The sequence below is a fragment of the Dasypus novemcinctus genome, chromosome 13, assembly GCF_030445035.2.
Source record: "Dasypus novemcinctus isolate mDasNov1 chromosome 13, mDasNov1.1.hap2, whole genome shotgun sequence".
Taxonomy (NCBI): Eukaryota; Metazoa; Chordata; class Mammalia; order Cingulata; family Dasypodidae; genus Dasypus; species Dasypus novemcinctus.
In genome coordinates, this window is record NC_080685.1 from 63,934,866 (window position 1) to 63,960,458 (window position 25,593).

The 25,593-nt window shown below is 43.4% G+C and overlaps 2 protein-coding genes across 16 annotated transcripts in view; one reads left to right on the plus strand and one right to left on the minus strand.

Annotated features, from left to right (window-relative positions):
• Positions 1-8,280, plus strand: part of LAMC2 (laminin subunit gamma 2) — a 58,724-nt gene extending 50,444 nt beyond the window's left edge. For both annotated transcript variants that reach the window (XM_058274841.2, XM_058274843.2), the window contains 6 exons: positions 127-276; positions 799-913; positions 1,843-2,042; positions 3,661-3,819; positions 3,912-4,011; positions 6,903-8,280. In XM_058274841.2, coding sequence (XP_058130824.1) covers positions 127-276; positions 799-913; positions 1,843-2,042; positions 3,661-3,819; positions 3,912-4,011; positions 6,903-7,156 — 978 coding nt within the window. In that variant the 3' untranslated portion in view covers positions 7,157-8,280. The remainder of the gene's footprint in view (positions 1-126; positions 277-798; positions 914-1,842; positions 2,043-3,660; positions 3,820-3,911; positions 4,012-6,902) is intronic.
• Positions 8,281-11,125: 2,845 nt separating this feature from the next.
• The window catches only part of NMNAT2 (nicotinamide nucleotide adenylyltransferase 2), a 231,319-nt gene continuing 216,851 nt past the window's right edge, over positions 11,126-25,593 (minus strand). For all 14 annotated transcript variants that reach the window (XM_058274846.1, XM_071207601.1, XM_071207605.1 and 11 more), the window contains 3 exons: positions 18,946-19,047; positions 18,732-18,799; positions 11,126-16,622 (listed from right to left, as the gene is read on the minus strand). In XM_058274846.1, the coding sequence (XP_058130829.1) occupies positions 16,520-16,622; positions 18,732-18,799; positions 18,946-19,047 (273 nt within the window). In that variant the 3' untranslated portion in view covers positions 11,126-16,519. The remainder of the gene's footprint in view (positions 16,623-18,731; positions 18,800-18,945; positions 19,048-25,593) is intronic.

The following is a 25,593-nucleotide window of genomic DNA, read 5'->3' on the forward strand; positions in this document are numbered from 1 at the left end:
TAGTGACTATTTTCTTGGCTTCCTAAGGCTGTTGCTGCTTTCAAAAAATGATGCCAGGTCCTAAGAAGGCTGGTATGATAACTGGTGAATGGAAAATTGGACTCATTCATTTCTTTGGGTTCTCAGCAAGAAGCAAAGAGGATTAGACAAAAAGCTGATTCTCTCTCAAGCCTGGTGACCAGGCGCATGGATGAGTTCAAGCGTGTGCAAAGCAGTCTGGGAAACTGGGAAGAAGAAACCCAGCAACTCTTGCAGAATGGAAAGAATGGTAGACAGGTATACTTTTGTTAATTCCTTCACTCAACAAATATGTATTCGGTGCCTACCATATGAAAAAACATGGCAAGAGGAACCATAGAAAGCTCTCTGAAAATTGGGTGCCACTCCTTACAGAGACACAGAGACCTTGATCTAATGAGCTCAGCTCCACCCAGTGAGTCAGCCCTCAAACCTAGGAATAGGACCCAGGTCTCCTAGGAGCTAATTTGGGCTGAGTTCGGTCTCTTAGCTCTGCTCCAGGAAGTACCTAGAACTTGAAAGTATGTTTTGCAAAACTTTTCACTCTCTGTCAGTGATTTAGAGCTTGGGGCTGTTCTTTATATGGGATGTGTTGTTGGATTATAAAGTTTGCTGTGTCCCAGATCCTGGGGGGATCAACAGTGCCCCTCGATTCTGCAGTGAATCACAGAATTCTGTCATCTCAAAGAGAAATGGGTGTGGGTGATTTTGTTAGCAGGAATGCATTTCCCGGGTGTATGTTACATTTGCTCTAATCTTGTTCTGCCTGACTATTTACAGAAATCAGATCAGCTGCTTTCCCGTGCCAACCTTGCTAAAAGCAGAGCTCAAGAAGCACTGCGCATGGGCAATGCCACTTTTTATGAAGTTGAGCACATCTTAAAGAATCTCAGAGGTAAGTAGCCCATGGTGGAGGTCACTTGAGAATTTTAGAAGCATAACCATGACTTTGATTTATTGTGAATCCTCTTATATCCCTCTAAGACTAAGTATAGGTACATTAGGGTATTAATAGATGCTTAATAAATATCTTCCTAAAGAAAAAAGTTTGTTAATATTTGATAGTGGAAAGAGAATTAAGCTAGATGTCAGGAGGCTTAGGTTCTGATCTGTGCTTGGCCATGTGACTCAGCTGACCCAGCAGTGTCACTGTAGGCAAGTCATGTAGCTTTTTTAAAGGGAAAAGCTTGAACTAAGTAATTGCCAGTGTCCCTCACCATTTCAATATCTCCCAACTGTGCAGGTATTTTTCCTTTTCTTTATGGAACCAATAAGGTGGCTTTCTGGTAATGACATAGCAAGCTTTGTCACAGCATCTGAGTTCCAGGATACTTGGGTTTGTACCTTGCAGAGGTTTAGTTATAGTTGCTTTCTTATTCACTAAAGAATAAAAGAGAAGTATTCTTAAACTCTTGGGATTTTTTTTTTTTTTTTAACAAAAATTACCTCTCTGCCCATTGTACCTAAACCCCACCTCTGTCATTGGTGGCTTCAGGTTTAAGGCTGTGGTTTGAAATTTGTGTCTTCAAAACTTCTACCTGCTACTCATCAATTTTGGGGTCTTAATACTCTTGCAGTGGTGGGATGCAGGGCAAGCTGTTTATGAGTTTCTCTGAGCAAAGGACTCAATATGGTCCTTTCAGAGCCTCCTTTAAGATGCTTTCTCCTGGACAAGAAAGAGTAATTCCAGCCACAACTTCCCCCAGCCTCACCCTTGGGTAGTAATAACAGCCTCAGGAAGGCTTCCTAAAAACTTCAGCCACTTTCACTCATTTGCATGTTATTTTTCATCTTCGTGGCAATGTTCTCTTTGCTTCATTTCAGAGTTTGACCTGCAGGTTGAAGACAGAAAAGCAGAAGCTGAAGAGGCCATGAAGAAGCTCTCCTACATCAGCCAGAAAGTTGCAGATGCCAGTGACAAGACGGAGCAAGCAGAGGTGGCCCTGGGCGGTGCTGCTGCTGACGCCCAGAGGGCAATGAACGAGGCCCGTGAGGCCCTGGAGATCACTGGCAAGATAGAACAGGTAAAGAGAAATCGAGCTGCGGCTGGATGCCTCTCACAAGGGTGGTGTGAAGAAGAGGGAGGACTGGGCGCATCCGTGGTGAGCCCAACCCCCAGATACGCGTGGCTGGCCTGGTGGTGTATTGCTTCACCAGGTTGCCATTGCCTGAGCACTGGAGCCACCCATTTTCAGTATCCCTTCTTGGCCAACACCAGGAAAGGAAGCATCTAGGAATGTTTGTTATACAGGGCGGCTGCTACAAATTACCCAAACTTGGTGGCTTAGAACAATGGAAGTTTATTCACTCATTTCTGGAAGCCATAGGTGAAAATCAAGGTATCGGCAGGGCCGTGCTCCCTCTGAAGCCTGTAAGGAGGTGGGGTCCCTGCTTGCCCCTTCCTAGCTTCTGGTGGTAGCTGGCGATCCTTGGTGTCCCTTGGCTTGCAGCTGCCACACCCCAGTCTCTGCCTCCATCTTCCCAGGGCCTTCTCTCTCTGTGTGTCTGTCTCAGTGTCTCTTCTTTGTATAAAGACACCAGTTGTATTGGATTAAGGGTCCACCCTCCTCTGGCAGGACTCATCTTAAATACTTACATTGGCAACAACCATATTTCCAAATAAGGCCACACACTGAAGCACTGAAGTTAGGACTTCAGTACACCTCATGGGGGAGGCCATACAGCCCATAACAGCTGTCATCAGTGTTTGATTTCAGGGTACAAAATTCTGGAGTTCTAGATCCCTTGTCCCTGTCTCAGTCCTATGTCTAAGCTCCACCCACTTATTCATTGTTCTCTTTCCTTCTACTACACGAGCACTTAGTTTGGTATTGGGGATCCAGAAATGCCAAATACCTAGTCCCGCCTTCAAGGAGCATTCAGTATAATGGGAGGAGACAGACAAATCACACTTAGAACACATGTAGTAAACACCAAGTAGAAGGAGTGCTTCTTAGCTGTTGCTTAACCATGAATTCTAGAAAGCTTTTGCAACTCTAGAGAGAAAGCCCAGAGGGAAATCTTGATATCTAGACTGTTGGTCTCACTCATGGATCCCTTGTAATTTGTGAAAACAGTTTCTAATTTTAAGTCCTTTGAAGTTAGTGGTCAGTTATGAGCCGCCTTTTTGTCCAGCTTCTCACATAGAGACACCTGCAATTTGGTACTCCTAATAGTTTATTGATAAAGATATTAATGAGATTTGTCCTTATAAAAACAAAAACCCAAAGCTATACCCCATTCATTCTCTGTACCCAAAACTCAACCGTCTCAGGAATCCTAGTAAAGTCATTTGAAAGACCGTGGCAGCATAAAAATATGTCAGAAAATTATGCAAATTTCTCATTTTCTGTGTTTCCCCAAATGGTTCCTATTGTGTTCACCATTTAGTGAGCATTGAACTGAGAGGGAAGCAATGTCTCACTGCTGACCCTTCTAGTCCCTAGAGACAGACCCCCAAATTTACTTGTTTGATGTAGAGCTTGGTAAAGGGTGTGTCCTCCAGTCTCACTCTCTCATTGTTCATCTAACTTATTCCATCAGAGCCTAGATGCAGCTGTATTTTTTCTGCAATTATCTTTGGGATGTTTTCATGCCTTACCCTATCCCTCCTTCTGTTCCTGGCTCCTTTTCTTCTCCCAGGAGATAGGGAGTCTGAACTTGGAAGCCAATGTGACAGCAGATGGAGCCTTGGCCATGGAGAAGGGACTGGCTACTCTGAAGAGTGAGATGAGGGAAGTGGAGGGAGCGCTGGCAAGGAAAGAGCTGGAGTTTGATATGGATACAGATGCTGTGCAGATGGTGAGTTCCTGTTGCTTTCCACAGCGGGTCCCTTAATCTTGCCAAAATGGGAAAGATCCTTGCAAGACTGGCTTGTACTTATTTTTCCTCAGGTAATTACTGAAGCCCAAAGAGTTGATACCAGAGCCAAGAATGCTGGATTTGCAATCCAAGACACACTCAATACCTTGGACGGCATCCTACATCTAATAGGTATGTGGGGTATCCAGCCTCCTTCCAGCACCTGCCCCAGCTCTTTCCCCCAAAGTTGCACTATAATCTAACCACAATGAATGGGAGTCTTAACTTTCGTTAAGGGTATCAGGACATTTGATTTGTCTTCAATCCTAGATCCTTTGGGTAGATCACTTTACATTTTCTAAACTCTGTTTTACCATCTCCAAAATGGGTCATTGACCACCTACTGCCCTTGGTGATGGAGGTCTGTGGGTCAAAGATCTGGGTGGGTTCAGGAAACTTCACAGCTTTAAAGAAGACTAGATGGCTTGAGGGCCTTACTAAGCAATCTGGATGTGATCCTTGTCTTAGTTTGCCAGGGCCACAATGACAAATACCACACATTGATTGACTTAAGCAACAGGAATTTATTGCCTCATGGTTTTGGAGCCTAAAAGTTCAGAGTCAAGGTGTTGACAGGTCATGCTCCCCTGGAAGTTTATAGTGTTCTGGTTCTGGCTTGCTGCAGTGCTTGGAGTTCCTTGGCTTACAACTCTGCCTCTGCCATGTGGTGATCTGCTTCATTCTCTAGCTCCTTCTGACTTCTGGATTCTATTGACTATCTGTCCAAATTGCCTCTGATTTATAAGGACTCCAGTCTTGTGGATTAAGGCCCACCCTGATTCAATAAATAAGACCTTTGAAGATCCTATTCACAAAAGACTCCACACCTAAATAATGATATCTTCAAAGTTCCTATTTACAAATGAGTTCATACCCACAGGAACATAGATTAGGACTTGATTAGGATTCAAGTCCTAGGGTTCAAGTCAAGTCCTAGATTAGGATTAGGACTTTTGTGGGGGACATGATTCAATCCCCAAAAATTCTGAGAAGTCAGTAGATGGATTTAAACAGAGGGATAACATCATTACTGTATATTTCAGAAAGATCACTAGGGCAGCTGAGTGGAAGAGAGCTTGAAGGAGAGTTAGGCAGAAGTGTGAGCTCACTTAGGAGATTTTTAAAATAATCTAAGAGAGAGATGATGAAAGCCTGGTCTAAGACACTACAAGTGATAAGGGGAAAGATGTAAAAGAAGATTCTACAGTCTGTGAAAGTTAGAATCACTTGCTGATTCTGCTGCCTGTTCCTTACCTGAACTCAGTTATATGTGGATGTAACTAATTGAGAAAACTTGAGCTTTCTGGGTAGATAATGCAGAAGAAATGTAAAGAGAATAGGCCCATGATATGGTACAAATTTTAGAGTAAAAAGGTTTTGAGGGCACAAAGTACCAGGGAATCAGGTGTCCCCACAGTCATTTCCTAAAGATTTCAACTAAAATTTTGGGTTTAGGTGGAGCTGATATCAAAGCCTTGTTTGGCATTCTTTTTTTAAATCAAGCTTGGACTAGTGCAGATATAGAACTAAGGATTAGGTTATAGATCTAATGTCAGGAAAAGGCTTGGCTCTACTTCTCCAATTCAGTAGAATGACTGTAAAACCTGAGAGACCAATATTGTCTGTGTTGTTCTACTAATGGGTCTGCTTATGATCCAAAAGAGTAAAAGAGTCTCTAAGGGTAGAGTAAAAGAGCCTCTAAGGATAAAACGTTCCCCCAGCTGAGATTTTATCAGCATTTTGTAGTGTTCCGAAAAAAGATAATGAAAGAAATGGGACCTTTAAAGAGAAAACAAGAGATTGGGGAGAGGAAGGTAGGTGGGGACTATTGAACATTTACTATGTGTAAGGCACTATGCCAGGTATTTTCATGTGTGATATTTAAATCTTGTAAAACTCCTGTGAGGCGAGGTTTTTTTTTTTTTACCTTACAGAGGAGTAAACTGAGGCTCAGAGAGGTTAATGATGACTCTGAGATCCCGTGGTAAGCTGTGCAGGCAGGATTCCACGGGAACCATGGTCTCTTTGTCCAACCGCCATGCTCTTTTTTAGAAGTTCATGCTGCCTCACCACGGGCATTGTTATTTTGTCCCCAAGCTTATTTAACTTTCTCAGTATGCCATAGAATTCTAAATTCTTGAATTTTTCTTTGTCCCCAGGTGAAGAACAGATCCATTGTATAAATATTCTTTTTATGGTGTTGTTTCTATTCTACTTGCTCCCTTGAGTCCATGAACAGTAAAAGATTAATTGCTCTAGTATATTTAAAAAAAAAAACAAAACAAAACAAACTCATGCAGTCAAATTTTAGCACTGAAACTCAGATATAGGAGGGAGCCTGACCTTGGGTTAGAATTGACCGAGGGCCGTTCAAGTCTGTTTGACCCAAACTGGCCTAGTCAGGTATCCTTCATGCTGATATTAGTTTTAGATAGTTTATGAATAAAACATATCTGAACAAATAATGTGTCTTAATTTCGTATTGGAAATAAACTAATATCTAGCCAGATTCCCACTGTTTGGAGCTGGAATGAATTCTTGCATCATTTCCCAACAGCTGGAATCCATCCGCCAAATAGCAAAGCATACCTTGGCCTCTATAAACCCTGAAGTCCAGCCAGTTTCTAAAGGACATCTAATAGAAAACAGCAAAATATTTCCTAAAGGTGGTTCAGAAAACTTAATTTGGAGTGCACTCTAGTCCTAGGGGTGAGCTGAGCTGGACAGACATCTTGGACAGTGCTCAGTCCCCAATGACCTGTTGACCCTAATGGGAAAGGAGAAACTCAGTGTTCATATTGCTGAACTACAGAGCTCAAGGCTTGAACTGGGCTGCTCACAGTGTTCTCAGCACGTTTTCCAGATTTTAAAATTTCAAACAAGACTTTTTAAATGCATGGCATTCCATTTGCTCTGGGCAGGGGGAAACAAAATTAGGTAAGTGTAAGAAAGAACCCACATGTGTTCAAGGAAATCTGATCACAGCTTTTCTATGTTAATTCCTTTCCCATTCCCTAAAATAGACCAGCCTGATAGTGTGGACGAAGAGAGGCTGATCTTACTGGAGCAGAAGCTCTTCCGAGCCAAGACCCAGATCAACAGCCAATTGCGACCTTTGATGTCAGAACTGGAAGAGAGGGCACGTCGACAGAGAGGCCAAATCCATTTCCTGGAGACAAGCATAGATGGGATCCTGGCTGATGTGAAGAACCTGGAGAACATTAGGGACAACCTACCCCCAGGCTGCTACAATACCCAGGACCTTGAGCAACAGTGAAGCTGCCATAGAGATTTCTCTACTAAGGTTCTTAGGACACAGACCAAGGAACCATTTCATGTAGGTGGGGTGGGATGGGACATTTGAACATGTTGAATGGGCATGCTCAGGTCACCTGAACCTGGCTCCATCCTTGATACCTTGGCCAGGCAGATGTCTTATTGCACCAGTGTGATATCATTTGCTTTCTGATGCTGGACAATGAAGCAAATAGCATTCATTGGGTGTGAGACTGACAATGACCTGGACCCCAAAGAGTACACCGGATGGAAGGACAAACCACATGGGCAAATGTTTGCTTCAGAATTGTCATAAACTTTGAGTCCTGGAGTATGGACAAGAGCTTCTGGGTTATAATCAGCTTATTCTTTGAGCAATGTGACCAAAGGAACATTTTCTGACTTTGCTCAGGCAAAAATTCTTCCTAATGCTAGAACAGAGAATGAAATCTAGTCACACTGTGGCCAGTAAAATACTATTTCCTCATACTATTTCTTGTTTATCAGAGGTCCTTCTACCTACCACCCAGTGCATTAATGTATCTTGCACTTTCAAGCTGGAAGAAGTGAGAAGTGATGGAATGAGGAGCTGGAAGGCAGGTCCATTTAGAGCAATGGTACCTGGTGCCCTGTTACCTTCTAGTTCTTCTGGATCTGGGAGTGGCATCCTTCCTCCTAATGATGCCCTGGCAACTTAAAGACTATTTTTATTAAAGCATTTCCTACCAGTAAAGCAAACATTGGGAAGGTATTTACTTTTGGGTTTCAAAGTGATAGAAATATGTGGCTTGGTCATTGAAAGAGGTGAAATTATCTAGAAGACTTATTTGTCCTAATTCAATCCCAGTCTTTAAACAGTAAAAGATATATACATACATGTATTTTACTTTAATTCTTTCCCCCCTCTCTCTCCTTTTACCAGAGAATGTTCCTACCTATACTTGAGCTGGGTAGAATATATCTTTCCATCCATCCTTCAATCCATCCATCCTTACAACAATATGCATTGAGTACCCTCTGTGTGCCAGGGACTGGGGGTACCGTGGTGGCGTAGTCTCTGCCCTCATAGTGTTGACTGTCTAATGCGTAAGGCAGGTATTTAAAAAAATAAATTTAAAGTTACAACTTGTTTATCATAAGCTGTGTTTTTTGCAGTAACCCCCTGGTTTGCAGCTTTTTTTCTCAGCAGAACATATGTTGCAAGATATTCCCATGGGGGCAGTTGGGTTTTGGCAAAGCCGAGATAGGTCTGAGTTGTGCACAGTTCTTTGCATTCCAGCTGTCACTGTGCTTTTCTCACAACTGATTGCAACAGACTGTTGAGTCATGACAAGACCAGCGGGAACTGCTGGAGCAACTTCCACCTTTGGCTTGGAAACGAAACTTTGGTGCTGCCTTGCCTCTGTATTTCCTTGGCTTTTCATGGACATGTTTTTAAATAAAGAATGAGCATTAGAAGTCTTAGTTTCTGATTTAATAAACTCTTAGCCTAAAGTGGAGGCATCAGAGCCATAGAAACTAAAATGCCGTGGAAATAGCAGTGAGTTCCAGACTTAACATCTTCAATTCCTATTTCTGAGTATTTTGTTTTGCCCTTTCCAAGCAGGAAAGCGACTTACCAGATTTCACTGGTGCTGTCTCCTGAGTATGAAGAAGGATTTATTTTGTAATAACTCAAGCTCGGTTTGGGGGAATAATACATATTTTTCTCTTGCTTTTCATCAGCTATAAAATGAAGATAAAATCATTAGTTTGAGGTACATTGTCTGTCATGCTTTTTAATAAAATAAGAAATATTAATCCTGAATTGGCCATCTACTCAAGTGGCTAAAGGAAGGTTTCTGCATCTGTCCATGATGACTCCCCAAAATCTGACAGGTCTGATCACTTTGCTTTGTGTTCTGTGGAAGTGAACTTAAAAATCCTGTCTTAGCAACCTAGTCACACATCCTACAAATCTCTCATGGTAATTAGCAACTAATGCCCAAAAAATGTATGTGTACTAACTGGAATAGATTAATGTTTTATCACATAGACCCCAAAATGTGCAATGACTCAAACATAATAGACGTTTCTAATTTGCTCTCGTAACAGACAGCATTGAGAGCAGGTTGGCAGGGTAAACCTCCATATATTCCTATCAGAGGCTCTGCCATTTACAACACATGATTTATCAGGTTGTCCTGGGGGTTGTCCCCATTCCAACCAGGTGGAAATCAAAAGAATGAGCCCTGTGGGAGGTTTTGAGGGGAGAGGTCTGGGAGAGTGTGGCAGTTTGAAGTTCTTTTAAGAATCCCAAAAAGAAGATTATGTTCTTGGACTAATCAATTCCTGTGGAAACCCAATTGATTGGACTACATCAGTGATGCATGATTCAAGCTGGGTCTCTGTCCTCTTGCTGGAGCATCATATAAATGGAAATACAGAGGAAAAGGGAGCTCTGCCATTTTTGACCCTGCCATGTGAGAGGACTTGAGGACCACTAGCAGCCAAAGCTTAAGCATGGCCCCAAGAGGCTAGGCCCATGGAGCAGCTCAAGGCTGAAGACACAAGCCACATGCCTGCTGGCCCACAGCTAAACCTGGGAAGAAAGCAGAGTACCCAAGACAGAGGAGGCCTGGTTGCCCACAGCTGAGACCCAGGAGATGGTAGATTCTGGAAGGGAAGGCAGTGACTTTGGCAGAGATCAGTGGCCAGTTTTGCCAGGGTCCCAGGATCACTAGTAGCTGACCTTGGTGAGAAAACATCTCTGCTGATGCCTGGATTTGACATTTCATGCCTGGATTTGACATTTCATGGCCTCAGAACTGTAAACTTTTATCCTAAATAAAATGACCATTGTAAAAGCCAACCCATTTCTAGTACTTTGGCAAACAGACACAGAGGGGCTGCTATTACTTCTCACATCCCACAGCTCAGAACTCAGTTTTATGATCACATCTAACTGTGAGCCACTTCTCAGTGGCAATTCCACGTTAAGGAAGGGAAGAGTGCATCAAGGGTGACTGGCTACCTGTCTTGGCCAAATGCAGGAGTAGACAGTATATATGCTGGGGATCTCGGTGAGGGATCCCATTAGTTAATACCTAAGATACAAGAATTCACAAAAAGATTACTCAATGGGATAGATTAAGAAAGTCCTAAGATTGTCTTCCCTGAAAAAATGGAAGATGATTCCTAAGTAGAGATGAGTATGGACTCCATTGGTATAGAAATTATTCCCTCATGGCTGAGGGCCTGACAGTCTGCCCCTAAGAAATGAGAAGGGGCATGTGGATTGGAGCTGGCCCACCTAGCTTCCTGTTGCCAATCTTCACATGTTGGACCATGCTGATTTAAGGCAGCTTTCCTTCCAATTTCTCATCAGTGTTTGTAATTTGTAATGGAAAACCCTCTTCTCCTCCTCTGAGAGTTTTTTGGTTTACTGTGCTATTGGTAGACTATTACACACATTGCCATCTACTTTGACTCAGAGAGATTTCTGTTTGGAGAGAAACATAGAAATGAAACTGCCTGTAGACTGTAATTTCTCCTTAGCAGATGTATTTCTGATCTTATTTCAGGATGTGGTTTCTTTTCAGTACTCTTGGGAGGCTGGAGAAAAGGGTAAGAAGACACTGAGTCAAGCCCAATGTTTGGACCAAGTCTCAAGGACCAGGAATATGTTTATTGTGTCTTCTTTTAATGTTTTAATGTGGCCATGGGAATGTTATGGATTCTTGTTGTTCCATTTTCCCAACTGGAAAGCACAGTTTAGTGTTTCTCTCTGCTTTCTTTGGTTCATTGGCTATGTGGAACTTCCCAAGAAATTCCAAGATTTGAAGCTTACTAATGAGTCAAAAGGGCTGAAATGTGTATGCATGTTAACTCTTATCTGTATCTATATTTTATAAGCTAATTTAAGTTAGTAATTTATATCAGTGTTTATAGCCGATTTTAAACAAAGTTCTCATCATTACACACTCTCAGGTCAGAGAAAAACCCAGTGTTTAGTTTTGTAAACAAAATGGCACAAACATAAATACAAGTAATCAATATACAAGGCTCAGGCATGTGGGTTTGTGCCACCAAACCCACATGTATACACACGAAGCTGGCTAATCTCAATTTTAAACAAGAAACACACTAAGAACCAAAATGATTTTTAAAAAACAAAACTCAGCAGATAAACAGCTAACCCTTAAATTATCTGGCCTAACAGGCAATTGCTATTTCACCTTCTGAATCATGGCTGATATTAGGTAATAGCAATCCCAGTTTAGAACTAAGCCAATACAGGATATATGTACAACTAAAGATGAAATAAGAGCTAATAGTCACAGCAGGATTGAACAATTAGCATATTATTCAATTTTGTTTACATTTCCAAAACAAAGGGTGGTGAAACAATTTCTGTCGAGGTCTTTTGTGCCAGGAACTTAATCAAGTTTTTAATTTTCACAAGTATATTTTTACTTCATAAATCACTAATTTCATCAAGGAGCCAGTTAATCACACAGTACAATACAGATTAAGTAGGATCTAAGATTTGATTTTGTAAAAATGAGAAAACTTAACCATAATTTAAAAATTTGCTAATTATTCTTCCCTGCTGTTATTCTTTGGGAGGATTTTATATTCTTTATGTTACACATGTGGAATCAGCTGACTCCTATTCCACATACATTTTTACAACTGTCAATGTCTGTCAAGTAAGAGTATAAAGAAAAAGTGATTAATTCTGCAACCCACAGAGAAGATTCTGGATCCAGACACCACACTCTAGTACATTGCCTTATTTATTAACATAATTGAAACATTTCGCTAATAAAACTCTTATCCATGACTATTCTAGCAACAAACTTTTACTCAAAATATTTCACTGTGAAGGGTGTTGCAACTCGAATGTAGTCTTTATTAATGAATAGATTTACATTAAGCAAATCTTGCTCTTTAAATGGCAGATTCAGTGACCTAAAAGTGTTTCAAAAAAAGCTTCCCCCTCCCCATGCCAATCCTTGAGACCATTTGAATCAAGCAGAGCTCTGAGCTATGAGCCTAGGTTGAAGGAGAAGGGAAGGAGCTGTAATTCATTCCTAACTAACCAAAATAGGCTGAGAAGACATTCTAAACTCACACTACAAAGAAACTACAGAGGGAAGCAGACTTGGCCCAATGGATAGGGCGTCTGTCTACCACATGGGAGGTCTGCGGTTCAAACCCCGGGCCTCCTTGACCTGTGTGGAGCTGGCCCCTGCACAGTGCTGATGTGCGCAAGGAGTGCCTTGCTGTGTAGGGGAGCCCCACACGCAAGGAGTGCACCCCATAAGGAGAGCCGCCCAGCGTGAAAGAAAGTGCAGCCTGCCCAGGAATGGCGCTGCACACATGGAGAGCTGACAGAGCAAGATGACACAACAAAAAGAAACACAGATTCCCCAGTGCCGCTGATAAGGATAGAAGCGGTCACAGAAGAACACACAGCGAATGGACACAGAGAGCAGACAACTGGCGAGGTGGGAGGAATAAAAATAAATAAATAAATCTTTAAAAAAAAAAAAAGAAACTACAGAGATGAGTTTATTGAGCAGCTATAGGAGGGTGCAGACTGGTTGAATTTGACAGAGCATATTTATCATCATTGCCATGATGCTCTTCCTAAGGCATGCCATCCTATTTGGATGAGCTACAAAATTAGTCCTTCTCTCCATCCTTCCCATCTCACCTGTTGGCCCTCCTGCAGGAGCTTTGGGAGAGATCCTGAGCTTTTCATATCCTACTGATTTATTTTTGCATTACTCTTTTGATGAATAAAATATTACATGCTTCTCTTAGTCCCCTAAAAGAGTGTATATGTGTATCAGTTTGGGGAGAGTAGATTTGGGTTGTTAGAGTAAGAATCATTTCTCCCTGTAATACCCTGCCTTTTACTATAGTTTGATGGTTGAGTCTCACTTTATGCTTCATTCAAACAGGAAGTTCTTTCTCAGAAGCTGGAGCATGAGACTAGAGAACTTTAGGAGAAAGGTCGACAAAGCTGAGACAGGAACGGCGTCTCTAGAAGCTCTACCTGTGGGTTTCAGGCACTTCAGTAAGAGAATTTCCTCCCCTGTTCCTATGTACATTTAAGGAAAATGAAAGCAAGAAGGCCTCAAAGGCTGTCTGGGGGGTGACTTAGGTACCCGCAAGCAGCGCAGACCCCTGAGGACCATTCCTTAAGGTCATTGATACAAAGGGTTTCCCTCTTGCCTGTTCTTATACTCACATCAGCCACTTTCAGAAAAATGGGAGGGACATTTTTTATTGGTAGGCAGGAAATGAAACCCCAGACCCCTCCTGACACTGTCATTCCAGTCCATGATTTTCTCATGGTCTCTGAGCCATGCCAGCTTTGGGTTGGACTCTGTAGGAAGGAGCAGAACCCCAGAGGGTGAAGTCAGGGCGTAGAGGTCATCCTGTTGGCACCTGGGGCCTCACCTCAGACTCTGAGTCATCTTTCTGGTGTTGACTGTGTCTGGACTACAGCCAGAACATCCGGCCTTGGAGTGAGAGAGTACCCTGACCTCCAGCAAACAAAGAATGGGACAGGGTGGGGGGTGGAGGATTCTATACAAGCAAGGGATTCACTTTTCCTTTCATTAAAGGAAAGTCATTTTTCAAGTGATCCCTGTGACCCACCAAGATAGAATCTGTCCCATTTCATTCCTAGAACTCTACTTCTAATGCCCCTGTTCCTTCTCTAACTCACCTCACCTCACTCTCCCATCCCACATGCCTTCCCAGCCCCCAGCCCCCACAGGCAGAGCCTGCCCACTTCCTTCTTGTGGGTTGTGAACTAAAGGGATTTGACCACAGAGTCCAGCAGAATTACAGCAGTAGACCTAAGAGACAAAAGAAATCCTGTCTTTCTCAGGTCTGCTCATAAGGATCCACCTGACTGCTTTAGGATTCTATCCATAAACTGCGTATACTTTCACATGCCATGTTTCCCCAGGAAATCCAGTACCCTGTTCTCCCGTGTTTCATTTCTTGGCTTATGGCTCTTTTGCTTGGACAAAGGTTCTTCCCACTTTCTCTCCCCAGCCATACTATTATCCTGTAGTGTCCTCCTTCACCTTCTACAAAGCAAACATTTCTTGACTTCAGAGTGTCAACTTCTGGGATTCCCTCCAAGCTATTGTGATATCTTTATTTCTATGGGAAACCTAGCTATGGCCTTCCTCACCATCATATCCCTTAGACAGGCATACAAAATGCCATGTGTGGGAGCACCAGGGAAAGACACAATTTAAGAGAAGGTTGCCAGGTAAAGGCTGGGAAGGGAGGAAACCTCATGCTACCTCGGCAGCCTCTCAGGGAACTGCAGGGAGAGAGAAACATGAGATGCAATGGCCTTAGGGTTGGGGAAAAGACAAACTCTTGCCAGGCTCTGCACTTGCTGTGTGCCCTTGAAACAGCCATTTAATCCTGTGGATCTCTGTTTCCTCATCTTTTAAAGGAGAATGTTGGATCGACTGAGCTAAGTTTTTTCCAGTTTTATGATTCCATGACTCTTAGCCAAACACGGAGATCCAAAAAAATAGGATCTCCCATCCCTCCTCTGGAGATCATTTCCACAATCTGAGAGGCATAACAACCTCTTGATACTACTCTACTATGCTCCTCTGATGAATCCAGCTCCTTTCTCTGGAGCCTATCAAAGGACGTTGCTGATGTGAAAATATGTGAAGAACACTGTCCCTGGGTCAGGTCCAGCCTGTCCCTGCTGGGCCATAGCTGCTACTAGAATTTGATAAAAGATATCTTACCTCTTGGGGACCATTGCTCAAAGACAATCAGAAACCCAAGAGCCAGAGACTGGATGTGAGTCACAAACATAAGGGAGTAATTTCCTTTGACCTGTCCAAGCAGGACATGAGTAAAGCCTTAACAACCAGAACAGAATTGTCCAACCATGTTTCTGAGGGCAGCAGAAGAAGGTGAGAATTTAGGGAGAAAACGATGAAACTGCTAAAATCCATTTTGCTTAGTGGCTCCTGATTATGCCAAGGTCTCTCTTGTGTGAACCCACTCCCCTGTTGGACAGATCTCATCAAGTGGTTACTGTGGCTGCTGGGTCTGTAGGATATATGGCTCAGCCCCCAGAAACAAGGCCAAAGCATTATTTCACAAGAAAGAATTGACATCAGTTACTGTCTATGTTACCTCAGCTAGACAGGGTAAAAATCACCAGTTCCCATCAGAATAACAAATTGCATTCTTCTAAACTATTCTGGGTTTAGAGGATAGAAGAGATATTTCCCAGTAAAATGGGCAATAAATAATCCCAATTAGCAACGATCTCTAAGGTGAGTGAATTCCTAGTGTGTTTTATTTAAGAAATCACTGCATTATCAGGATTTGGCCTTGCATATGGAATTCTTCTCAGAAGCAGGAATGTGCCTAATTATGGCCCCCAAGGGTTTAGACTGGTGATCTGAAGTTTCCTTGGAAACTCCTAGACGGGCAGAAAATCCACACTCTGCCCATCAGCTACAGCCCAAATAAGTAAATGTACAGTTGCCAATAGGATGGGACTTAAGAAATTAGGATGAACTGGCCTTGTGTGGTTGTAGGCCCAGAGCATCAGGAAAATGGTCTTCTGAAAGTAAAGAAATGGACTCAGATTCTTCTGAGAAAACTGACTGTTTCCAGACTTGTCTCCCAGATTTCAGAATCTTAAAGTCTCACTCCTGGCCAAAGGCTGTGTGTGTGTGTATATGAGGGTGTGTGTGTGTGTGTGTTTTGGGAGAGGGAAGGTGGCTTGGCCTTCTTTACTGGGTGCAACCCTGATAAATTTATTGAGTGTTGATGCTGGCTAGGGTAGCCTATCAAAAGGGAAGTAATACCACAAGAGTGCATCAAAGACTACAAACATAAAGAACCGTGGACACTGATTTCATCCAAGTTCTATGAGAAGTGGAGGAAAAAAAAAAAAAAGAAAGAAAATAGCCCTTTGTGGTAAAGGGCATGCTGAGAAGGCGAGTGCCAGAGCCGCCTCCCCAGAGCATGCTGGGAGGATGGGCACCAGAGCCGCCTCTCTAGAGCATGCTGGGAGATCGATTCCAATACATCTCCAAGGACTGCATTTTCCCCTACTCCCATTCCTGTTCCCTCTCCCACCCCCAACCCAAAGACTAGGGGAAAGTTTGTCCAAAGGTGACTGTGGAATAGGGGATGCCATGGTTCTCTGCAGTTCCCCCACACTGTGGGGGTTAAGTCAGTAAGTGTGGAGAAGAGTCAAGATGAGGAGACGGAGGGACAGAGTCAGGAGAGAAATACGGGGACTAACAGAGACTGGAGGGGCCAGTGTGTTGGTGGAAGAGTGGAGCAGAGGGCTGTGTAGCTGCTAGCCAGAGGCGTTGATATACAGCTGGCTCTTGAGGATGTAGTCGATGACTGGCTGGGACAGGTAGTCCACGACATGGCCGTCCCCATGCTGCAGGGCCAACCTGGACAAGAAGAAGAGATGGTAGATTAGATCACTGTCCCTGAAGCAAGTCAGGGGGACTGGCTTATTTACTCTCTTTCAGCAAAAGGGAGCAATCTAGCAGATTCCAACACCCCTTTACCAGCCTTTTTCCTTAGGTTGTGTAAAAAGACTCTATGTTAGGAAAAGCTCTCTTGGCTTCACAATTCCTCCCCCATCCTAGGGACACTCTTTTATCCCGGCTCTGAAACTTCCTACCTGAAGGACTTTGGGAAAGTTATTTAAACCCCTCTATTCTTCCGTTTTCTCTTCTCTAAAATGAAGATAGTATTTTTGCCACTCTCTTTCAACTATTAAAAAGATTAAATGAGTCATTATGCAAAACACTTAGAAGAGTGCCAAGCACACATAGGCCCTTTAATGTGATTAATAGTTAATATTATTTCATTTCTTTGGGTTCCTCTCCCAAGCTGGTCTCATGATGGGTAACACGACAGGGAGTTCTTCCAGAGGACCACTTTTTTGGTTTCCTACAGGAGCCCGTATCTGTGAGCAATGGGGGCACATGGAGAGAAGGCAGCAATAGGTATGAAGGGGCTCCAGGGACACACTTTGGCTTCTACATGGTTTTGTTCCAGTTTTGGTCTGGCTGCTTTCCCTTCCTCTTCATATGATAGTCTTGGGAATGTCAGACTCCAAAGGGTTTTTGCAAAACTTCATCTACTTTTGCATACATTTATATTCTAAAAGGCATCTGAGTCCGGTCCTGTGAGACCTGTCTGGAATCAGGCTTGCTGCCTTTGCAAGCTAGGTTGCCAGGTGCCTCCTTGTCATAGTAAAGCTTCTTGAAAAAGTTGCCTATACCTGTGGTTTCCAAATGCTAATCCCAACTTCACCAGAATCACCAGGGAAAGAGATCCCTAGGCCTAATCCCCAGAAATTCTGATTCAGTGGGACTGAAGAGGATACAGGAATTTGTATTTTTGTGTTAAGTTTTTATGGTGATTCTGATGTTTGAACCACAGCTTTCCTTCTCCACTCATTGTTGCTGAGTTTCTGCCCTCACCTCCCAATTGATGTTACTCTTGCAAGTATCATCATACTGATCTTCCAGGGAAGTACAATGGACTGTTTTTAAGGTCCTAGGCTCTTTAGATTTATCTAAAACATGTGACATGGATGACAATGCTTTCTGTCTCCGTACCCTCTCCTGCCTTGGTTTATGGACAACCACTACTGCTGGTTTCTGATTGCTCCATAGCCTTTGAAGTGCTAACATTCCCCATAGCTTTCTTCTTTTCTTATAGACAATCCCTGTAAGCTCAAGCATACCTGTAACCTTAATTTACACTTATATGCTCATGGCTGTCAGATTTAGACTTTCAGACCTCTATATTCCATATAGCTCAGCATTCTACCAGACATTTCCTCTTGGGGCTTGTGGTGGAGAGTGTTGACTGGATAGTCTTTGTTCCTTCTTCCATTTTGTAATAGAACATGTCAAGTTTCAGCTGGGTATATGGCTACCAAGCTATACAGTTTATTTACCAGCTCCCTTGAAGCTAGGTATGGCCATGTGACCGAGGCTGAGTCAGCAGATGCAAAGGGAAGTGACATGTGCAACTTTGAGTTATCTTCTTAAAGACAAAGCTTCTTGCCATGGCCTTCACCTTGACCTTTCCCAATGGCTAAGTAAAACATTCATTCCCACAGCTGCACATTCAGAGATAGAAGCTTCACAATAAAGAGGCCAGAGTTGTCAGTCCTTTTGGCCTGTTCAGTAAGAGGGAAATAATCATCTATCTTATTTAAAACTCTGAATATTGGGGTCTTTTAAGTATGGCACCTCGGTCTATACTCTTACTAATACTGTATTCCATAAGCATCTCACAGTAGAGTCCCAAACTAAAAACATCCTCTTCCCCCCTCATATCAGCTCTCACTAGTTATATGGGTTGAACTCTTTTAAAAGTAAATGATTAGGCACAAATAAATGAGGTCCAACAGGAGGCTGAATACCATGGCAGCAAGTATCAGCCTGTAGCTAAGGGTCTGTCTTGCCTGAGGAGGGTTGTACAGACACTTGTAAGCCAATTTGGCTAATGTCTCTCTAGCCATTTGTCAAACGTACCTGCTCTTGGTTGAACTGACAACAGACATGGGATGGTTGATGTCATCTTTCACGACCATGATGTTATTCTAGGGATAGAGGAGAGAGAGTAGGTTGCCAGTTCCTCATACTGAACTCTTTTTTGCTCCTTCACTCCTCCAGCCTCCCAGCCTTCTTAGAGAAGGGATACATCACAGAACTATATTATCATGGTTGGGGGGGGGGGTGGACTTACTTTGTATTTTCGGAGTATTGAAGAATGGTTCATGATCCGGTCTGTGTCAGCTGCATCCCGTGGTACCACCACAATCCCAAAATCCCCGACAATCACCTCCATCTGAAGAAAGGTGGGGGGAGAGGAGAGAGAAGGAGGAGGAGAAGGAGGAGGAGGAGGAGGAGGAGGAAGAAGAAGAAGAAGAAGAGAAGAGAGAAAGATAAAGAGACAGAGAGAGAGAGAAGAGAGAGAGAGACATACACACACCTCAGGTGAGACCATGAATTCAAATCCCTGCCAAGCAACTACTTAGCAGAGCTATCTTCCACATGGAACCACAAGATTTAGTTCCAAACTTGGCTTCTCTAACCATCCCCATCAGTCATCTTCAAGTAACCACCTTGCGCCAATATTACTGGAATGAGTGGGAACCTTATCTGACACATAGAAGATGCTTAATAAAATACTTCTGAATGAATAAACACACTCTCACATGTCTGGGCAAGAACTTTCCAACTCCTGAGGCTCCTGTCGAGTTCATAATGCTGTGGAATAACATGAAGGATGTATACTCCTTACATGATAGACATCCTCACAGGTGAAACAGACCCATTGCCCAGCAAGCACATCTCAGGGTTCAGCTGGACTTCATGAGAGGAACTGATCTGAAGTACTCCTTGCCCACATAAAAGTTGCTGTGAGCCTCAAGGGCAAGGAAGAGTGTAGAAGTGCTTGGAATGCACCTCCGTGTGAATAGTCTGTCTGCCTATGCAGAGGATTATTATTATTGTGGCCACTTTTGAGATCAGCCTCTGATAGAAGCTTGTTGCCACAGTGAGGAAAGAAACCTACATTGCACTTTTAAAAAATGAACATTTTTGTTTTCTTTTTCTGGTTATAGAAGCAATACAAGCTTTGAAAATCCAGGCCAAAAAAAAAATCATCCACAACCACACAATCCACATAACCGTAGTTAACAATTTTGTGTAGTTCTAACCCATGTTTTCCTCTATACATGTAGCAAATAGGTATATATACCTGCAATTGGATTAATCTGCAAAATTCATCATTTTATCTACTTTTTTCACTTAGCAGTATATGGTTAACATTTTCTTATATCATTGAAAGTTATTTCAAGACATAATTTTTTAACAATCTGTATATTTCATTATCTGACCATAGCCTGGTATACCATGATATATTAAGACAATCCTTTATTGTAGAACTTGCACAGTAACTTCTGATTTTTTGCAATTATAAATAAACTTTGATGATGATTTTTATACCTAAGTCTCTCACCATAGCTCTGATTATTATCCTTAGGATAGAAAGTAAAATAATTGGATGAAAGGATATGATGAACTGGACATATCTCGAGCTCCTGAGGCATAATACCAAGTTGCTCTCTGAAGCTTATGCTCCAGCTTGTGCCAACTTTTCTTTTCAAAGGGTCTGAAAGTTATGACATTTAAAATGAATTGGAAGGAGGTGAGGATGGTTAACCACCACGTCAAAGAACCAAGAGAGTCTATAACTGCAAGTAGGAGAATCCTATCCATCAGCCATTAGGGATCTAAGCCCCCTCTCAATTTAGAGGTGGAGTGGGCATCACCATCCCAGGGTCCTCAGGATGGAGGAATAAAATATGGACTAACTGGTACTCTACTATAGAATTATTGTGACTCTAGCAATGGAAGAAACTATATGACTGATATGGAGACAGTGGCCATGGTAGTTGCTGAAGGCAGGGAGAAGGGAAAAGAGGTATGCTATGGAGGCATTTTTGGGACCTGGAGTTGTCCTGAATGATATTGCAGGGACAGATGCAGGACATTGTAAATCCTGCTACAGCCCACTGAATGGACTGGAAGAGAGTGTAAACTACAATATAAATTATAACCCATGCTGTGCAGCAGTGCTCCAAAATGTATTCATCAAATGCAATGAATGTACCACACTAGTGAAAGAAGTTGATGTGGGAGGAGTGGGGGTGGGGTGGGGAGTGGGGTATATGGGAACCTCTTAGATTTTTTTTAATGTAATATTTTGTGGGATCTATGTATCTTTTTTAAAAATTTTAAAAAGAAAGATAAAAAAATAATAAAAATAAATAAAATGACTCGGATCTAGCCTGGGCATATGACTATTCAGGTCTTGCCAATTATAGATCCCACGTAGAGGGAGGGGTGGAGAGGCAGGTTGCTTCTAAGCAGCAATCATTGAGCAAGACCTGCCTTTGGGGTAAGAGACTCTGATTTTTTCCCCCTCAATACTCCAAACTAGTTTGCCACACACACACACACAAACAAACAAAAAACCCCAGACATTATGGCACCCTGTTGGCCTTCCTTCTCTGCCAGAGGAATTCTGTACCAGTCAAATCCCTCTTCTGATTCTCGGCTATATGTGTCTGTGTGTGTGCCCTTTGGCATTTCCATCCATCTTTATCCTGCTTTTACCATTTCCTTCCAACTGGAGCTAGAGTTGCAACTGGAACTCTGACAATGCTGAAATAAAAACTTGGCTGAAGGAGGGAAGTTGTGAAGAGGAGTTAAAAGCTAGGTGTAGAATCAGCGTCCCCATTGAATCATGCCTTTCGAAGATACAGAACATTTTGCAGCATGCTTCACCAATCAGTCATGTTCAGATGGGGGTAAGACATGAAGCCTTTTGTCCTCTATGCAAGGAATGTTAGGCAGAGGCAGGGCAGGGAGGTAGATCCAACTCTTCCTGGTATAGCTTTTAGGATATTGCATTGGGATTCACCATTCAGAAGGCAATCTAAGGCACTGGTGCTTAAACTTGGATGTACATTAGATTTACTGGAGGAGCTCCTAAAGCCCAGCTCCCACACAAGACCAATTAAATTAAAATCTCTGGGAATGGAATCCAGGCATCAGTATTTTTTTCCTAGTTCCTCAGGTGATTCCAATATGCAGCCAAGTTTGGAAACCAGGAGTCTAAGTACTGAATTACAACTACAGGGAAATCTGTAGGGATGGCGGAGGAAGAAATTGGGAAAAAAGGGAAGAGATGAGGAGAATTCACCCACGCTGGTAGTCATGGAGAATCCTAAACTGCCTGGCTATGTTGATGTTTCAAGATATCTGGTGTAGGCTGTGTGATGTGGGATCTACCTTGGATTTGGTTCTGAGAATTCGATGGATATTTCATATATAACGCGTGAAAGAAGGGGGCTATTTAAAGTGCATGTTCTGGGAAGTGGATTTGGCTTAACTGATAGAGCATCTGCCTACCACATGGGAGGTCCAGGGTTCAAGCCCTGGGCCTCCTGACCCATGTGATGACCTGGCCCACATGCAGTGCTGATGCGTGCAAGGAGTGCCGTACCACACAGAGGTGTCCCCCGCGTAGGAGAGACCCACGTGCAAGGAATGCGCCCCATAAGGAGAGCCGCCCTGCACAAAAAAAGTGCAGCCTGCCCAGGAATGGCGCTGCACATACGAAGAGCTGACACAGCAAGATGATGCAACAAAAAGAGACACAAATTCCCAGTGCCGCTGACAAGCACTCAGACACAGAAGAGTACACAGCTAATGCACACAGAGAGCAGACAACAGGGGGAGGGGAGAGAAATAAATAAAAAATAAATCTTAAAAAAAAAATAAGAGAGACACAGATTCCTGGTGCTGCTGACAAGAATCCAAGTGGACACAGAAGAACACACAGCAAATGGACACAGAGAGCAGACAACAGGGGGGTGGGGGGGAAGGGAGAGAAATAAATTAAAAAAATAAATCTTAAAAAAAAGGTGGGAAACGGACTTTGGCCCAGTGGTTAGGGCGTCCGTCTACCATATGGGAGGTCCGCAGTTCAAACCCCGGGCCTCCTTGACCCATGTGGAGCTGGCCATGCGCAGCGCTGATGCGCGCAAGGAGTGCCGTGCCACACAAGGGTGTCCCCCGCGTGGGGGAGCCCCACGCGCAAGGAGTGCGCCCGTGAAGAAAGCCGCCCAGCGTGAAAGAAAGAGCAGCCTGCCCAGGAATGGCGCCGCCCACACTTCCCGTGCCGCTGACGACAACAGAGGCAGACAAAGAAACAAGACGCAGCAAAATAGACACCGAGAACAGACAAACGGGGGGGGGGGGGGGGATATTAAATAAATAAATAAATCTTTAAAAAAAAAAAAAAAGTGCATTTTCTTGTTTAAAGCAAGAAAATAATGGCTCTCAACAGCAGGCAGGCCTCCAGGGAGACTTGCCCTGTGGGTGATAGTGCAGCTGCTGCTCTCCACTCAGGACCTAATGATGTGAGCACCCAATCCATAACAGTGCCAGGCTGCTCCATGGGTGGCAAGCAGATGGAGACCTTGCTGCTTGAGATTTTTTCCCTTTCCAGAAACAGGTGAGGGCAAATAGTGTCGCTCCCTGGGAATCACAGGTGGGGTGAGGCAGACAGGGCCACAAGACAAGAAACACAGCGATAGCACAGCCCAGTGGTGTCTCTGTAGTTCAGGCCAGAGACTGCAGGCTCTGCACCCTTGGCTAGCCTGATTTTCATGCTGGCAGGTGTTTGTGTGTATTGGGGGTAGAAGAGAGCTGCTAAAGTTGGTGGGATGTGTCCTCAGTGCCACAGGCACCCCTCTCCTTCCAGGAGACACCCCCCACCATTCCCTGCCTTCCCTGGACCTCCAGGTCACCACCCTCCCGTGGTTTCCTCCTACCTCTCTGGCTGCTCCTTGTCCTTAGCCTGACCTGGAACCACTGGAGTCCCTCCAGCCACAGTCCATAGGCCTCTTTTCTTTTCTCCCTACACTCTCACCCTTAATGATTTAATTCAATTTCAAAGTTTTACAAGAAAGACACACTGAAGGCTCCCAAATTAATTATCTCTAGCATGGCCTTCTCTCCTGAATTTCAGACTCATATATATATTAGCTGCCTTTTCAAAATTGCTACTTGAACAGGGCATCTAAAACTTCAGATGTTTAAAACTGAGTCCTCTGAACTTGCTAACAAAATTTAAAAACCAAAAAATGGTTTTCCTGCCATCTTTGCCAGTTCAGTAAATGGAAACTATCATAATTGCCTTAGTATTTGAGTCCTCTCTTTCTCTCACATCCACATTCGGTCTCTCAGGTAATCCTACTGACCCTACCTTCAGAACAAATTCAAGATTTCTCAGCACTTCACCATGCCTTCTCCCTGGTCCAAGCCTTTTGAGATAGGCTAAAGAATGGCTCCCAACGAGCTCCAGGTCATAATGCCTGGCACCTGTGAAAGTTACCTTCTACAGCAGAAAAAGGCTTTGCAGATGTGATTAAGTTGTGAATTTTGTGATTATCATTACCTAGGTGGGCCCTAACTACGATCACAATTGTTCTTATCCGAGGAAGGCAGAGAGAGACATGACATGGAAGAAAGGTGGTGGCATGAAGAGAGGAGAGAGGGATTTGAAGATGCAGCACAGCTGGCTGGTCTTGAGCCAAGGAATGAGCCAAGGATGGACAAGGCAAGGAAATGGATTCTCCCCTAGAGCCTCTGAAGGGAGTATGGCCCTGCCAACACCATAATTTTGGCCCAAGAAAACCCATTTCAGACTTCTGACCTCTGGAACTGTAAGAGAGTAACTTGTATGTTTTAGACCACCAAGTCCATGATAATTTATTACAGCAATAGGGAACTAATTCACCTCCATCATCTCTCACTTGGATTGCTCTAGTCTCCCTGTTTTTCTCTTGCCCGTCAAAACTGATTCCCGATAGTTAGACAGATACTGTCAAAAAAGTCAAATTGTGTCACTTCTTGGCTCAAAACTCTTCATTTAAATATTTCTCTCCTTGGACTTTCTCTGGTCACCCTATTTACTCCTGCATCCCTGGCCACATAGACCCACACACTCCCCACATCCTCACGGCCTTTATCCCGTTTTGTGCCTCCTAGTCCTCCTTAGCACTTATCTCTACCTCACCTGTTATATATATATATATATATATATATATTTGTGTCTTTCTCTCTCCTTATAAACGTAAGCTCCCCCATGGGAGTTATGGTCATGGCCGATGGGGTTAACTACCAGGGCAGATGGCCCCTCTTTGGAAATGGTGTTTATGTGTGATGAATCTGGACTCAGATGGGATCTCCCTTCATAAGACTTTCATGCTAATGTGCTGGAGGTGCAGTTAATGTTGGGGTTTAAGATATATTTAGGGGATTTGAATCTCTGGACTGACAATGTGATAGCCAGATCCTGAGCCTCAACAGACTCCAGCACCTACAATCTGATTTATTGGACTTACCACACTCAGCTAAGATGGAGGTGAAGAAGGACAACCACCACACCATGGAGCCTAGAGTGATTACAACTGAAAATGGGAGGATTGCATCCAGCATCCAGGTGGAATCTGAGCCTCCTCTTGACATAAAGGTGCAATGGACACAACCAATCCAGTGTCCACATAGAAGAGGTGGCATTGGATTGGGAAAAGTGGACATAATGGACAAAGGGTATGGGGAAAGGCAGGAAGAGATGAGAGGTGGAGGCGTCTTCGGGACATGGAGCTGCCCTGGATGGTGCTTCAGAGGTAATCACCGGACATTGTAAATCCTCACAGGGCCTACATGATGGAATAGAGGAGAGTATGGGCCATGATGTGAACCAATGTATATGAGGTGCAGAGGTGCCCAAAGATGTACTTACCAAATCCAA